The sequence below is a fragment of the Zonotrichia albicollis genome, chromosome 2 (genome assembly GCF_047830755.1).
Source record: "Zonotrichia albicollis isolate bZonAlb1 chromosome 2, bZonAlb1.hap1, whole genome shotgun sequence".
In the NCBI taxonomy this organism is placed as follows: Eukaryota; Metazoa; Chordata; class Aves; order Passeriformes; family Passerellidae; genus Zonotrichia; species Zonotrichia albicollis.
In genome coordinates, this window is record NC_133820.1 from 30,127,596 (window position 1) to 30,143,580 (window position 15,985).

The following is a 15,985-nucleotide window of genomic DNA, read 5'->3' on the forward strand; positions in this document are numbered from 1 at the left end:
TGCCAGAATGATTTATTTGTTAAGTTATTGAATTACACTTGAATTCACTTGAGAGAGGTACGTGCAGGTGTAGCCATGTGCTGTGAAGCGAAGAACTGTTATGGATAGAAAAAGAGTCCAGTTTTGCTTCCAAATCTATTTTTGCTTTCAGTCAGGCATTACAATCAGGCTTTGCACTCGCTGAAAGATATCAGCTACATATTATGAGAAACTGCAAGCTTCAGCTTACAGAAAGGTTTCAAATAAACCTTACTGCTTGGAAAGTGCCGATATTTCAATCAGATCATCCTCATGCACAGCCAGGATCCAAAGTTTACTCCCTCATAAGTAATAGGCAGGAGTCATAATTAATCTTTCTATCTCTTCTGCTATCAAGTGGTCTTGTAGAAAGGCAGGTCTCCTCTCATGGTCCCTAAGAACAAGATCTCACCAACAAAGCACACATATGTCCCACACTAGGCGCAGCAGAGTCCATCCTTCTTTCTGTGCTGCAGATGCCCTCACATCAACTTATACACAGCAACAGCTGATATGTAATCTCTGCATACAAACCCCTTCATATCATGGTGACACTTGTTCTTAACCACTGATGTTATCAAACCCATTAAAAACATCAAAACCCAGAGAAACAGAGTGGGCACTATAAAAAAAAAATCAAGCAGAATAAAAGATGTAGTAAATTTAAGATGAGCTTCCTATATATATATGGTGTACCACTAGACTGGACTCACAAGAATATCCCATTTCTCTGCTACCACATCCTGCTCTGAAAGAATTACATTTGCTGCAAATCTGACATGTATAGCTATGAACTAAGCTGTGATCTGAGCATTAGTAGCTCACAGAGTGGTGTAATTACCAGAAAAGAATGAGAGCAAACATCATGATTTACTGAGGGAATTCTCTTGTTCAGCATCAAGATCTGTGAAGCCATAAGGGAAACAGTCCACTTTTAGTATTGCCAAATAATAATCCCTCTTTATTATTCTTGATGCTACCAAATGTGTAATAAATGGCTGGATACATGACACTACAGGAGCTCTAAGCATGATGTGAATTTCATAAACTGATGAAGTACAGAATATAGAATTTAGTTGCAGTTGGCAATATCATTCTGAATTACCAATGACAGCCAAAAAGCAATAAAATGTTAGAAACTGTCAGAATTAAGGTTGTGCTTAATTATTTCAGTGGAGCTTGAGTGTATCATCTCTGCAATCCTTGCTTATATAACCAAGTACTTGGCCCAGCTCTCTGTGTCTTCTCCCATATGCAGAAAGGGCACTTCTCATGTAATAAAGAGCTTTCCAATATTATGTCTACTTTCATTTTTATGATTAAGTATTTGATAATAATGAATAAATAATTAATGATGAATATTCACATCAATAAATAATTAGTCTATCAATAAATAAATACTCTTATTTATTAAACTGCACCTTTCACAAGAGGACAGGTCCTTTCTTCAGCCTGGACAAGGCAAGAATCCCATGGAAAATAGTAATTTGAAGTAATTTCAAACTGTATCATAAGATACAAAAATATAAGAAAAAAAATCTAAGTTTTCATTGATCACCTTAATTTTGACATTTCTCACATGTTGTGGGCTTCACTTTGCTGTCTTTAACTATTGTGTGGGTTTTTAAAAAAAAATTGGTAAATACCAATTCTCACGAAAGTCCACTATTTTGGTAGTTGGGCCTATTTTAATAATTTCCATGTTGATATATTTCCCTTTTTTTTTACAATATTTTTCTATGGCTCCCTATGTATTTATCATGTAGTATAACTACTATGATAAAATAATAAATCAATTTAAAGAGACTTTTCTATTTTTTCTAATTAACTACTCTTCCTGGAAGACAAACAATACCAATATTAATAATACAAAAGGCAGATGCTATGTGAATACTCGAGGGTATTATATGGAGGAATTTAATGTTGTCGTGAAGGAATCTACTGAATAGACATCAGCAAAGAAAGGAAAAAATGTACAAATTTATGAGCTGTAAATTTGAGCTAATGATCTTCTCTGAAGGATCACTCAATATCATTAAAATTGAAAGTGTTTTTAAAGCCAAATGTTAAAGCAATTAAGCGCCTGAATCATGACTGAATTTTTATAACAAGGATGAAGTACAGCACATGGAAATTTAAAAGCAAGGAAAACACACTTAAGCAATGTATCCTGAAATGAAAATGGCACAATGCTTTAAATCTTGAATCACAGTTGGTGTCAAACAAGAAAGCCACAGATGATACAGAGTTCACAAACTTAATGAAACTACATCTTGGGCATGCTGCTATCTCTGCATGAAGCAGCACACCAACTTTCTGCCAGAATCCCCTAGCAAAATAAAAATCTCTCTAACAAATTCAGCATTTTAATCTCTGAGATCTATAAGGGAAAATTCTGGCCAGGCCAGATGTGAGGACTTTCAAATTATCCTTCCTTTAAAAAAATATATACTTATCTCTCCTTCCAGGTTAAATATCAATAAAGTGAATGTTTATTTTATTTTCTCATTTTTATTATTACAATTTTAATGGCTGTGGGATAGTATTTATTATTTTTCTATATTTTGGAAAGAGCAAATGTAATGAATGAAATATTGACAGTGTGTATTCTTCATTGTAATTGTTTTTGTCACTACCTTGAAGAATGTTTGACTGAGACAATTGTATTAAAAACCAGTTATAATAATAGAATTGCTTGGGTTGGATGGGACCTTAAAGATCATCTAATTCTAATATGCTGTACAACTTCTTGCTGTGTTTTTCAAAGTCTTCAAACATATTTTCAAAAGCATTAACTAGAACCTAACCATCCTATGACTCTATGATTCATTTTCTACAAGTAAATTCTGATAAAGTGTCTGCAGTGTTTTGTGATGATTTTTTGGTGTTTAGACATATTTACATTGAAGCCAGACATTTAAAAAAACAAACTTACAAAAGACATCCCCTCTAAGGCTTCGCTCATCAATTTGATTTTCAAAATCTTCCTTCTCCTCTTCATCTGACTCTTCAGCCTCCTCTTCTGCAGCAGCTGCAATTTCTTTCTCTTCCTCACTGTAGCTCCCACCAAGATCAACAGCACCTTCATAGTCCAGCAACTGCAAGTGGGTCTCAGAAGGTGGGGTCACAGCTGCTTCTGGGATTGCATTCTCGATTGTTTCATGCTTTTTCACACTGTGTTTTTGTGCAAGAAGTTTCTTAATTGTGTCCTTAGCTGTTCCAGGGCTTCTTGCAATTTCCTTCACTGACTTTTCAGGGATAACTAGAACCAAGAAGAAAATAGAAAATATTCATCTAAGGAATCATCCAGCAATGACAATGTTTTTAAATGGGGCTGTGGTGTCCTTTACAAGGTCCAGAGAGCCTCAGAATTAAATTCTCTACTATGAGATGTAAGTTCAGTTCTGCACAGAACTGAACACATGCACATGTTCAGCTCTGCACTACTGACAGCTGTCAGTTACAGTGAAAAGACCAAAGCAACCCTCAGTAATGATCTCTTTGGTCTGTGTAACAAGGGAGTAACACAGGCCATAGAGCCCCTTACTTAAATTACTTTTACACTGGAGCTCAGGCAAAAAAACCCAAAAATCCTTCAATTTTTGGACTAAAATTGTTCATGAAGATGGGATCCCCTCCACAGCAACTGCAGCCTAATAATAATGAGCATCTCTCTTGCCTGTCTTTTGTGAACTTCTCTGGTCTAATTTTCCTTCCATGGCAGACTGAAAGCTACTGAAATTAGGATATTTTGAAAAGATATACATCAAGCTCCTCCATCATATTTCTTTTAGCTCTTATTTAATGTAAGGGGTAAACACCAAAGTTCAGAGAATACAAAAATACCAAATTTTTACCACAGTGCAATCCCAAGATGGACTAGAACATAAATGTAGCATTTGCTGAGAATTTACCATTTTATGACTCCTTTAGGATGTGAAATATTTTATCTTATAGTTTTGGATAAAGTGGTGTTATTTTAATTATTCTGGAATTATCCTTTTGGATACTACTATCAAATGTTGTACACAACCATGTCATAAATGACTGACAGTTTGAGTCTTTTTTGTGAACTACCTAGAAAACAATGACAGCTGAGCAGTTCCAGTGTGCTATAAAAAAGCTCTTTCATAAAGAGAAACTATTTTCATCAGTGGATCAGAATAGTGCTTCCCACCTTTGATTCTCAATCAGTATTGATGCTGCAGTGCCTACAGTCTTTTAGGATTAAAAATAATGGTGGAAGACAGCTATTTTTATTTCCCTCTAATGATTATATTATCAGGGCAAGAATACATTCCTATTTTGCTCCTCACTATATATTTATGAAAATTTTATAGTAGTACTTTGAGACAGATAGACTGGACTTGGTATCTTGGGTAGTCTGCCTCCATGAAAAGAGGCACACTATTTTCTCTGTGCCTCTTTTCATGGAGACACAGCAGAAGAAAAACACCAGTAAATAAAATAGAACTGCAGTCTAGTAGGAAAAGAGGAAGGTTCCCTGAATTTATATTCACTTCTGGAAAATACAATCCTATCACTGTGAATTTGTCACATTTTATTTAAGGCAAGGGCAGCTATTTAGTATGTCAGGAAAGAATCAGACTCTTGGTGTGCTCACTGTAGCATTTAGGTGTTTTTGAGATTGCTGTTGAAGTAAACATATGCCAATAAAATCAAAGTCAAACTTGAGGATTTGTTCTTCCTTCTTTTGGATAAAACTTACAGGCTTGCTTGTCAAATGCTTGCAAATAAGCTCTTTACTAATACTCCAGTAAGTATCCTCTGGACAATGATGCCATCCCTAGGTCTAAACTCAGAATTCAGCAATAAAAATTAACAGGAAAGCTTAATTCCAAACAAATTTCCTCTTGACTGTCAGTAACAAGAAACTTTTAACAGAAAGGCTATGGGGATTTTCAAGGCTACAGGACTGACTGCTCAGCAAACCTGAACATCTGCTTTTAGTTTCTGCTTTGAAGTTTTCTCATGAAATGGAAAATTCTTACAGTCCAACATAATACCCTCTGTGGTGTCAGAAAACCAATCTCCTTGTGTGTGCAAAATTTAACAAAGTGGAAAATCAACTGACAGGAATGACAAAAATAGGGGGATGAAAAGGTATACATTCCCTTGTGCCTGCAGATTCCAGTTTGCTGCTGCACTATGAAAATCTCCGTGCTTGTGGAGACAGAGACTCTAGACACTAAACATTATTTTAGGACACAGCACTAGTCTCCTTACAACTTGCATTCATCTTTAGAGTAGCCAGAGGTGTAGATTTGAGGCTTTTTATATCTAGCCATAAATTGCAGGAGGATCAATGCAATGTAATGATACACCAATCAACACACCACCTTAAACTCAGTCTGTTCCTTTGAATCCATGGCTGTGGATTTGCCTGAATGAGCAGCTCATCTTCTCTGGTGCTCTGGGGTGCTACACCTGAGGCAGTGATTTTTCAAGACCCTTTGCCTCAAAATATGTAGATAAATACTGAGATGTTGGTCACAAACCTTTGTGCACTTATCTGTCTATGTGACTGCGGAGAATTTTGGAAAAAGTGCAAGGAAATGTATTTTTTGTATTTTTGAGCATTTCACATCAGTTCAGCTCTTTCTCACCTACCTTTGATCAGGAAGCCTGCAATTTCTGTTTATTGCCCTAATATGAAAATATCTCAGTTTTCAAAGGTATTTTCTTTCTTTGAATTAGGGATAATTAAGGCAAGAAGTAGAAAAAACAAAGGCAAACAGTGGTTGAGGGCTAAAACTTTTCTGTCATCAGAAAAACTCACAGAAATTTTACAAAACTATAAACCTGCAGAAATGGATTGGTGTAGGATGTCTAATGACCAAGTTGTGAAAGTTGTGTTGAAAAAAAAAGAATATATGCCAACACACTGTGCTGCATTGTGCAAAGGGAAGCACTCAGGGGATGATACAGGAGAGGGACAGACAAGGGTCTGTCTTCCTTCCACAGCCCTGTGACTGCAGCTGCTGCTGGCCCTGACCATCCAGGGCATGCAGTGGGAGACAGCTTGCTCTGCACTCCAGCCGGCACCCCACTGCTTCCACCCCAACACCTCACAGAGCATTTAAAAGCCTGGTGAGAGACAAGCCTGGGAGACTGGCTTACAAACCCTTTCTTAGCTCCCTTTATAGCTTCTCTGCATAAGAGTTGAAGAGGTGTTGAGGGAGACAGACAACAATCTACCACGTGTAGGTGGAGTCTGTAGATGTGAGTAAAGATTAGATGAGCGTGACATATTTTCAGAAATCATTCTAAAAGTGATCAACTTCTTTTAGATATTCTTAAGAGAGTTGGAAAGCTTTCACAGATAAGTTAAAAGACAGATTATGGGCTATTATTTTCTTCTAAGCACCATGGAACATCATCTACCAATATGTTATGCTACCCTATATAATTTCTAAAATTTTTACTGTCTTATTTAGGGAAGGATACTTTGAGAAATCAGGGCAAGTTTGTTACACTGGACTGTGCTTAATACATGACTACACCAGCCAGCAAGGCATCTAGTAGGAAATGTGTGGTGACAAAAGCCCAAGTGTTACTCACTGAAGAGTGACAGCAGTATTTGACTCCATACTGAATTAAATTTTAAGAATATGATCAGAAAAATGACAATCATAGAAGCTTTGAAACTTTATTATGTCAAACCAGCCTTTCTCAGGATTGGCAAGTTAAAAAGAAAGCAAAATTATATATAGGGTCTAAGGGTTACCCTATCAGCAAAAATTGAATGAGTAATACAAGAGGCAGAGAGAGAGCCAACATGAATTTTTATTGACACTTAGATACCCAGCAAAGCATAATGAAGAAAAGTAACCTCTGCCTCTAGCTGGGCAATAACAGGAGTGTCATTGTTGAGCTCATTAGAGTGGTACTGCAGACTTAAAGATAGTAATCCTTTTTCCTGCTATTTTGTAGGACCAAAAAAAGTTAATCAAAAATAGTTTTTTTTTTTCCCCCAGGAATCTTAATTGCTAATGGAACCTTGTGAGACTCTATTCTTAAATAAATGCTGAATACACATAAAAGCACGTGGCAGGGGAAATGTGGGTTTTCAACGCACAATAGGAAATCAGGAAACACATGAACCTGAGAACAGCAACAAATTGCAGCAAGATAGGGGCCAGATGGAAATGACTAGGACCCTTTTAGGGACTGTTCAAATCTATCCATCTCTATGGATTCTCAAACATGTGCTACAGACAGTTCAGAAATGGTCTCCAATATTTCATAGACACAGGAGTGTTAAATGGCAAAAGGGTGCCTTAATAATCACGTCATATCCATACCAGCAGTAGTGTTTGCAGCCTGACATTTCAGCAGCTTTCTCCAAGTCACTGTATTGACACACAAACTGAATGAAAGAATTTCCACCACCCTCTTTGCAAAGGTGAATTATATATTATATCACTTACAAAGTTATTTGATAGCATGAGATGTAGCCACAGGAATTTCATTATAAGCAATGTGCTTAATTGGTCTCCTCTCATAATCCAAAAATTAAGTTATATATTAAATATATAGTTTTCATTTTTTTGAAAAAAGCAAATACTGCTTCCATGGTAGCCAGGTTGGGTTTTTTTATACTAGAGACAATTGCTATTAAGAACTAATGCTTCCCTGTGAAAAAAGGATTCCATCTCTGTGGGAATAATTATGTGGAGTACTGGAGGCTTATTTAAGGGGGTTTTTGCTTAACTGCAGCACAAGCCCTGCTGGGAACTGGGCCACAGGAACTGTAGCCATTGTCACCAAAGTAAGTGTGAAACCACAGCCTCAGCTCCTAAACGCCCAAGATGGTGTCCTCATCCCATTAAACCCCATAGCAAATTTTCTTTTGGCTGCAGTAAAGGCAAAGCTTTTCCACAATTGCCACATGACATGGAGAACACTCAGTATTTACTGTTGGCTGGTACATCCAATTGTTTGTGTCACTATTTTAAAAAAACATTTTCCCCACTAGCAAGACACATCCTGCCCCCATGAGTCACACTGGTCAGATGTTCTTGAGGATTGCAGTAAAAGTCAACTATTGAAACATTCAGGGCTAAAAGAATCTCCTCCACTTCCCTCTTAAAGAGAAGACATATGTGAGAGAATTACCACCAGAGAAACCAGTCTCTATTTAGCATCTCTCCGTTTCAGGGTTCACCTATAGCTGATTGTATTTTAATCTTCCTCTATTGTTGTTTGCAACTTTCTAGCTGGACCTTCAACTTTTGACCTGCCTGTGGCTCTGATTACTCTCTATGTTATTCTTCTATTCTCTCTTGTAATAAATCTCTTTTCCATTTAGTATGTTCTATTCACTTTATGAGTCGTGGATCCTTCCTCTGCTAAACAACAAATGGATTTCAATAATTGGAAATATGACAGGAGGAAGTAGGCAGAGGGCAAACTATGTGAGAAAAACACCTGCGAGAAGATAGGAATCATCAGAATTAAGAACTGATATTTTACAGGGCTAGACCTCAAAAAAACTCTCTTCATAAGTGAAAAAAATTTTGCTATTTATATTTAAGCAATCATTCTTGTTGAATTGTTTTTGCTTGACAATAAAGTATTTTATATGTAGAATATATATTCTACTTATAAAGTCAAAAAGAACATTTCCCTGGAATTTTTACCATCTCATTTAAAAAATGCAAATAAATGAAAAAAAAAACCAACCAAAACCAACAGGTTATATTTCTCAGACATGTATTTGTTTAACATTTCACCTGTGGTACATTTTGTTTTAACAAAACCATGCCAAGATGTGTCGTGTCAGTCTGCTTTGGTATCTAGTCAAATGCATCCTTCCATTTCAGTGAGCTGCAGTGACATATCACAAGGCATGTGTTCTAGCAAGAAACCTGGCTCATAAATTGAATTTGAGTAGAAGAATGCTCTAAACATCTCTGCTGTGGTAACCTATGTCCGTATCAAACCATTCAGTATCAGTCAGATTTTTGTGTACTTTTGCATAATTTTGCATGTCAAAAGTCAACATTTCTATACTGAAAGTTGAAACTTAACAAAATGGTGCTCTCCTGTGCAGGGCCAGGAGTTGGACGCGTGGGTCCCTTGCAATTCAAAATATTCTGTGAAAATATTAATTTATCAATGTGTATTGTAAGTTTCAATTGCTACCACAATGAGAGTAGGAACATGAACAAGAGAGGGACTCAGAGAACATCTGTGACCATGAAGTATAATCATAAGACATAGCTGATCAACCATTACTATATATTATGTAGACTTCATCTGCTACAGACAAAAACTTTTTTAATGTTTGAGCAGAGGTCAAGTGTCCTCTTGAGGAAAACATCTTTAATGATGTTGCAGGAGAAACATCTGCCAGGATTAATAAAGGTATAAATTAAAAGGTTTATTTTAAATATAAAGACAAGGACAGCCTTTCTTTCTTTTTGAAAGGTCATATTCAGTTAAAGTGGGAAATGACATCTTTATACGACGTCTTCCATATTCAATAGACAAACAAAGTGAAAACAATTTAACAGATGTCATAGCTTTTCTCTCTTTTCTCATTTTTTGTTAAGTTAGCCTTCTGGGAAAGACTGCGTATCCCTCCAAGGAGCTAACCTTGGGAATTCATTGAGAAATCACTGTGTATTTTTTTAAACTATTTTCTCTGTTTCTTCAAGACATTAATTTCTCTGTTCTACTTGCAATTCCTAGAGATGAGACTTGAAGACTTACAGGCAAAATTAATTTGAACAAGGGATACTTGTATTGACTATGCTATGAGTCATGCAGTTAATATATTATTTTGAGGAGAGGTCTTGCTTTGTTGGTATTGCAGCACTGTTCAGCATGACTTTTCTCAGAACATGCCTTGTAATGATCAATTATTGGAGAAAAATAGCACAGCAGTATTGCTGCCATCCAGTGGTACTCACCAGCACAGTCAAATCCACTTCCTCGGTAGCCCTGCTTGCATTTGCACTGGAAGGATCCCTGGGTATTGAGGCACTCTGCATGGAGGTTGCACCTGTGTGTATTTGTCACACATTCATTTACATGTGGGGGAAGATATAAACGCCTCAGTGAAAACTGTGTTGCAGCCCAAGGCTCCTGACAGCCTGTTTGTGCCACGCATCTCATCCAGGTTCTGCGAGCACTGATGTTAGACCAAGCCAGTGCAGAGACCATCAGGGGCAGAAGGATCCACACTAGGACAGAAAGCTTGGGGTCAGCTCCAAACACACAGATGCTGGCCTAGACATCCATGGAAAACGTTCATCCCAGTAAAGACAAGGTGGATGCAGTGATTTCCTGACTGAGGACAGGATTCAAACTGCAGGTTGCACACATTCTTCTATTAACAAAATGCACAAAGCACCAAGAGAATGGGTGACGACAATTAAAAGAGAGCTCACCAAAACGTTCTCATTCTTTCACTCAGTGTAGAAAGAATGCAATGGAAAGTAACCCTGAGCATGCCAAGATGTCAGGATCTTTAAGCTACCTCTCACATTCCAGCATATATATGATGCTGCATGAAAAAAAGTTAAAATAAGGAAAATTCAGTAGAAAATACTACATTCAACTCACAGCAAAATGCACAGGCACAAAGATTATTTGATTTTGCTCTGTTACAAAGATATTTCTGATTTATCCCACATGAGGGAGTCATGTTGGTGCACAAATGTTTGTACCACTCACATTTAATCCAGATTGCATCATTTTTAGCAGCTGACAGGTCCTCTCATAATGTAAGTCAGCAAACAAACAAGTAGCAAGAAGACTGACTCAAAAGTCTGGTGTGTCTGAAAGTGAGATTTAAGTTTGCAAATAAAATCCTCCCTTCTGAGACTGTTCCAATTTTTCTCCTGTGCACACATATTGTATGAGAAAAGAAAATATTTTTTCCACTTGAAGTCTCTCAGGGTTTGCAGACATGAAATACAAGCCTAAGTCTCCAAACTTGCTTATGATCTTCCTCCCACTCCTCACTTCCAATATCAATTAAACATAAACAAATCCCATTAATTGTCTTTTTTATGCATGTGTATTAGTTCCAACACTTCCAGGCCCTTGGGTAGTAAGCAGCTTGAACAATACTCCTGCAGAAACTGCTGCAGTAACTTATATTTTGCTGCTCTTCCAGCATTCAGTCAATGGATTGAAAGAGGAGTTAAGCATGTTTTGACATTTGTTTTAACACTGAGAATGTCAAGATAACTTTTTGCCTGTATTTATTTTTGTTAGGGAGAAACTTGTTCATGCAACAGAAACCTGAAAAGTAATTGAAACCTACTATTTTCATTCTTTTTTTTCCTCAAGTTCTGTTCAAACCATCCAAATAACTGTTTTTACAGTCATGAAGGCACTTCACATTCCTCAATAATGACATGAAAAAAGGAAAAAAATATAGTAGGTCTGCTTATTCATCACAGTTTGAAACCAAGACAACAAAAAATGATTCTTTAACAAAACCTTTAACAGAAGTAGCATTTTTTTAGTCAACAGTTGCCAACTTAGAACGAGCTCTTGCACACCTTGACTTGGCACAATGAGGCAATTTAAATTGCAAGTGCCAGTGATTTGGTTTTTCATAAGGCTACAAAAAAAAAAAAACAGAGAAAAATTCAAAGTCCCATCAAGAATATTCTTAGTGTGACATCTTCTACCCATTTCTGAGGCAGCATCCCCAGGACAGGACAATGTGCGGGGGGCAACCACAGGGAAGATGTGCTCTGTGGGAATGAGAAGAATGAAGAAGGAACAAGCATGGGCTGGCTCCTACCTGCACAGCTGTAGCGGCCACCAGTGTATTTCAGCTCATATCCCTGCTGGCACTTGCAGTAGAAGCTCCCAAATGTGTTGACACATCTGCGGTTGTACGAGCAGACAGCCTTGCCTGTGGAGCATTCATCAATGTCTACAGCAGGAGAAGGGATGCTGGTCAGATCCATGAGAAGGTAAAATAGGAAAAAACTCACTGGGATTTGCATGAGAATGGTTTGTTCTTGGCTGTCACAAATAAACTTAATAAATAAATCTTACGATTTCATATTTGGTGGTGGCTTTCACACATGTTCTTATGAGTGAAGCAGTAAAATGTGAACTAACTTCATGGAAGAACACAGTACCAAGTATTATAACCAATGCTTTCTTCATCACAGGAAACTCACAGGTAATGTTGAGGATTCTGAAGAAAAATTGAGAAGTTTGTATTGTGGGTCACCACAATAAAAGAAGCCCCATTCAAACAAAATGCCCAAATCCTATAATATGTTATGTCAGCAAGGCAGCTTCCTGCAGATAATGCACAGTAATTAATGGCCTCATACCAATAGGGAGAAACAAAATCTGTTGATGACTCTAAATAATGTCAAAACATTGAATTATTTACTGGGGATGAAAGTTATCCAAAGAATTACATGGCCAATAGTCCAAGAAAAAAATATTTTTTAAAAAATATTAAAATTTTACATCACACTGAGAGTAACAAGAAGCATTATTTAAGCCAGTGAGGAGGGTTAACTACTTCCTAACCTCTCCCCAGAATCTTATGGCTTCAGGGATCCTGCAGAAAAGAAGGTGAGTGAGCTCTCTAACCATACCAATGCATGTCCTTCCATTTGGTCCCAGCTGAAGGCCACCTGATGGACAGAGACACTGCACCTGGCCTTTGACTTCTTCACATCCATATTGGCAATTCACCATGTCCCATGTCCTAGAACCTGAAAACAGTATTTAAAATAACAAAAAAAAGCAAAATTCTAGGCAGGAATCACACAATTTTAATTTAGATATGTATAAACACAGAAATTAATCAGAACAACAAAAATCCATTCATTATAAAGAAAGCTGTTTATAAATTAACATATAAAAAATTGAGGAGTCCATGAGATATTTTCTACAAACAAAACTCTGTCACCAATAAACTAGAAGCTTCCCCAGGTCTGAAAAATCAGGTTGGCTAAAAAAGGCAGAATGCTTTCCATTTCATGCTGGCTTAAAGACAAAAAAGATAGGTAGAAATACCTATTTTCATAAGTTTAGATAAGCCTTAGATCATACAGCAAATGCTTGCAAGAACAGTTTTCACCAACCGTCAAAAGCATATTAACACAGATAAAATAAATCAGTGGTGGAGCACAGAAAGGTAAAGCAAAGAATAATGCATGAAATTCAGCACAGTCAAAAGTTATCTGTATTGGTGCTTTGCTTGAATCCATTCAGTTATCCTTATTCAACAGATGAACTGGCAGGATCGTACACTGAGATTGTACTAGCTGTTCTTCATCTGAAGCAACAGATCAAGAGACTGTTGCTTCAGATGAAGAAGACTTTTACTTCTATCAGGACCAAAACACCTCTGAAGACCAAACTATAAGTAAGACCTAGTTTACTTCACCCAGGAGCTACCAAATAGGAAACCTCTTTCAGCTGCAACAGTACCAGGGAGCAGGGGCAAAGACCCTATCCTGAATAAGCTAAATCAGTTCATCCCAAGAAGAAAATCTGCTGGGATTAGATGTGATTAGGTGATTTTTGTGTGCCTGTTCCATCAGCTCTGGTACTTACTTGCACATGTGCCATCTGGCATCAGCATGTACCCGTTGAGGCAATAGCACTTGTAGCTGCCGTGCGTGTTCATACATCTGTGCGCACAGGGACGTGGATTCAGCCCACATTCATTCACATCTGCAGGAGTCATTGGAACTGAGTGAGTGCTGGGCTTTTATACATTCATGCATATAGGTGGATAATACTGCCTAATGTGTGGAGTTCCCCAGAGTGAAATTGTCTGGATGGAAAATAAGCCAGCCCCTTGCAAGATGAGTGTTGAGCAGACCATCTGGCTGGAAGACTGCTAGTAAAACCAATGTACACAGACCTCTACACTTGAAAATGTAATTCAAACTCTGGCCACATCTGGCACCTTGTTAGGAAGAAGTGGAGGGGTGGAGAGAATTGTAGCTAATCTTTTTTTTTGGGAGTTTTTAAATGGATTTTTTCTGGTTCTAGCCCTCCAGTTGACCTCTGAATTAGAAAAGCAAAAACATGAGACTAAGAATAGCAAAAAAGTTTGAGATAATGTGAAACAAAGATTTTTACTTCAATTTTTCTGAGCTACACACTGGCACCAAGGCTATCAGTAGCAGAAATGAAATACAATTTATGATCATAATTATGTGACTTTAAAAGGGTCTCAAAAATATCAAAATCCTGAGAATCAAACATCCTAAATCCTTCTCAAACTCCAGGACTTAAAGGTTTTTCAGAAGCTAAATCAATTTCAAATTCCCAACATCTATCCTTCAAGAGAGAAAATGAGAATTCTGAAACGTTTATTTGTGTGGTATAGGGTGAGCAGTGCTGACAATGATATTTTGCCTATGACAAGGGGACAACATCTGTGTTTTTTACTTCCATGACCTGATACCTCTACCTCTTCTAGTGATTAGTAAATAGATGGAACTCATTTACAGAATGCACCAGCATATGCAGCCCATTCAATACGTGTTTAGCACATATGACCAATAATACAATTTCAGTAAAGATGCAGCTCTCCAGGCAAGCACTGAGGAACTGCACTTCCAATGGGAGAGGCATTTGTTCTTGTGTCACACCCTGCAGACCACAGGAACAAAACCTCCAGGCCATTCAAAGCATAAACTTTGTGGAGGTGCACAAGTGCTTGTTACAGCTCAGTCCAGGGAAGAGAGAGGGTTGCATTCTATTATTCCCACAGGGTCTGTTTGAAAAATTACAACCTGTCTGCTTGCAAATCACACTGGATTTTTGTGCTACTGTGACTCCACTAAATAACTAAGACTCTCTTTACAAAGAAACTGCAGAGCACACTAGGGAACAAAAGTTATTCCACTTAGACCATACATTTTCAAAAGTGCTTATCTGTACCTATCTCGCACAATGCACAGAGAGCATACACAGCTCTAAAAAAGAACCTATGGAGATAAGGCTAATTAGCTCAGACTTGGTGGCAGACTAACACAGTCCCCTTACCTCTGAATAAGCAGACCTACTATATTTTTTTTTCCTTTTTCCATGTCATTATTGAAGAATGGGAAGTAAGTGTCTACGTGACTGTAAAAACAGTTATTTTAGTTAGCTCTTGTTGAGCTTGCTCAGCAGGACATTCTGCTGTAAGGACAGACCAAGGCTACATCTGCCAGTGAATTAGAAGTGGGTATTAGCAGTCCTGGATGATGGAACATGACCACCTATACAGCTATGCTGGTGAAACAAACAGCTCTTGGACACTTCTGGCCTGTGCCAGCCACCACCCCACTGAAAAAATCCTGCTCCTGCTTCAGGAGGTAGAAAAGCCCAGGAGCTAACAGGGAGTCTGTGCAGTGCTTCCTCCAAGCCTCAGCCTCAGAACCTGCTGAAGTGCACAGAACTGATCAAGTTGCCTGTGGAGAGCATGTCATATGCACATGGAATTACTGCACAGAAAGCACCTAAAGGCTGAGGGCTTCTCTGTTGCCTTTCAGCAACATTTAGGATGCCAAATAATTTTTGAGGTTAAACTTCTGTGTTTAGAGGCTGAAGTTGTAAGTGGTACTTATATATCTGTTACACATCACCACAGCTGCTGTTTCCCTTTCCTCTCTAGTGGTGCTGAGGAGTTAACTTCTTTCCCTGTGAGAAACAACAAAAGATGGATTTTTCCAAAATACTTAATATCTTTAGGGCATATTGTTTGAAAGATACTGTGTAATAAACAGGCTGGTTTGACTATAAAAAAAAATGTGTGTTTAGCATGTCAATGGAATATTTTCAAGCAAAGCCTGCAGGAGCTCAGGAAGGTAGCAAGGACAGACCTAGTCATTTGTGTGGTCTTTATGTCATGCTTCCATCATAGCACCTACAGTTCACTCATTTGCCTCTCCATGCACAGTGACCTGCTCCTTTCATCTGATCCAAGACAGGGCTCTCATATTTTGGA

The 15,985-nt window shown here is 37.8% G+C and overlaps 1 protein-coding gene across 2 annotated transcripts in view; it reads right to left on the minus strand.

Moving 5' to 3' along the window:
• Positions 1-15,985, minus strand: part of EGFL6 (EGF like domain multiple 6) — a 29,864-nt gene that overhangs the window by 7,037 nt on the left and 6,842 nt on the right. For both annotated transcript variants that reach the window (XM_074534692.1, XM_074534691.1), the window contains exons 4-8: positions 13,594-13,713; positions 12,627-12,746; positions 11,807-11,941; positions 9,957-10,079; positions 2,954-3,280 (exon numbers count right to left, since the gene is read on the minus strand). In XM_074534692.1, coding sequence (XP_074390793.1) covers positions 2,954-3,280; positions 9,957-10,079; positions 11,807-11,941; positions 12,627-12,746; positions 13,594-13,713 — 825 coding nt within the window. The remainder of the gene's footprint in view (positions 1-2,953; positions 3,281-9,956; positions 10,080-11,806; positions 11,942-12,626; positions 12,747-13,593; positions 13,714-15,985) is intronic.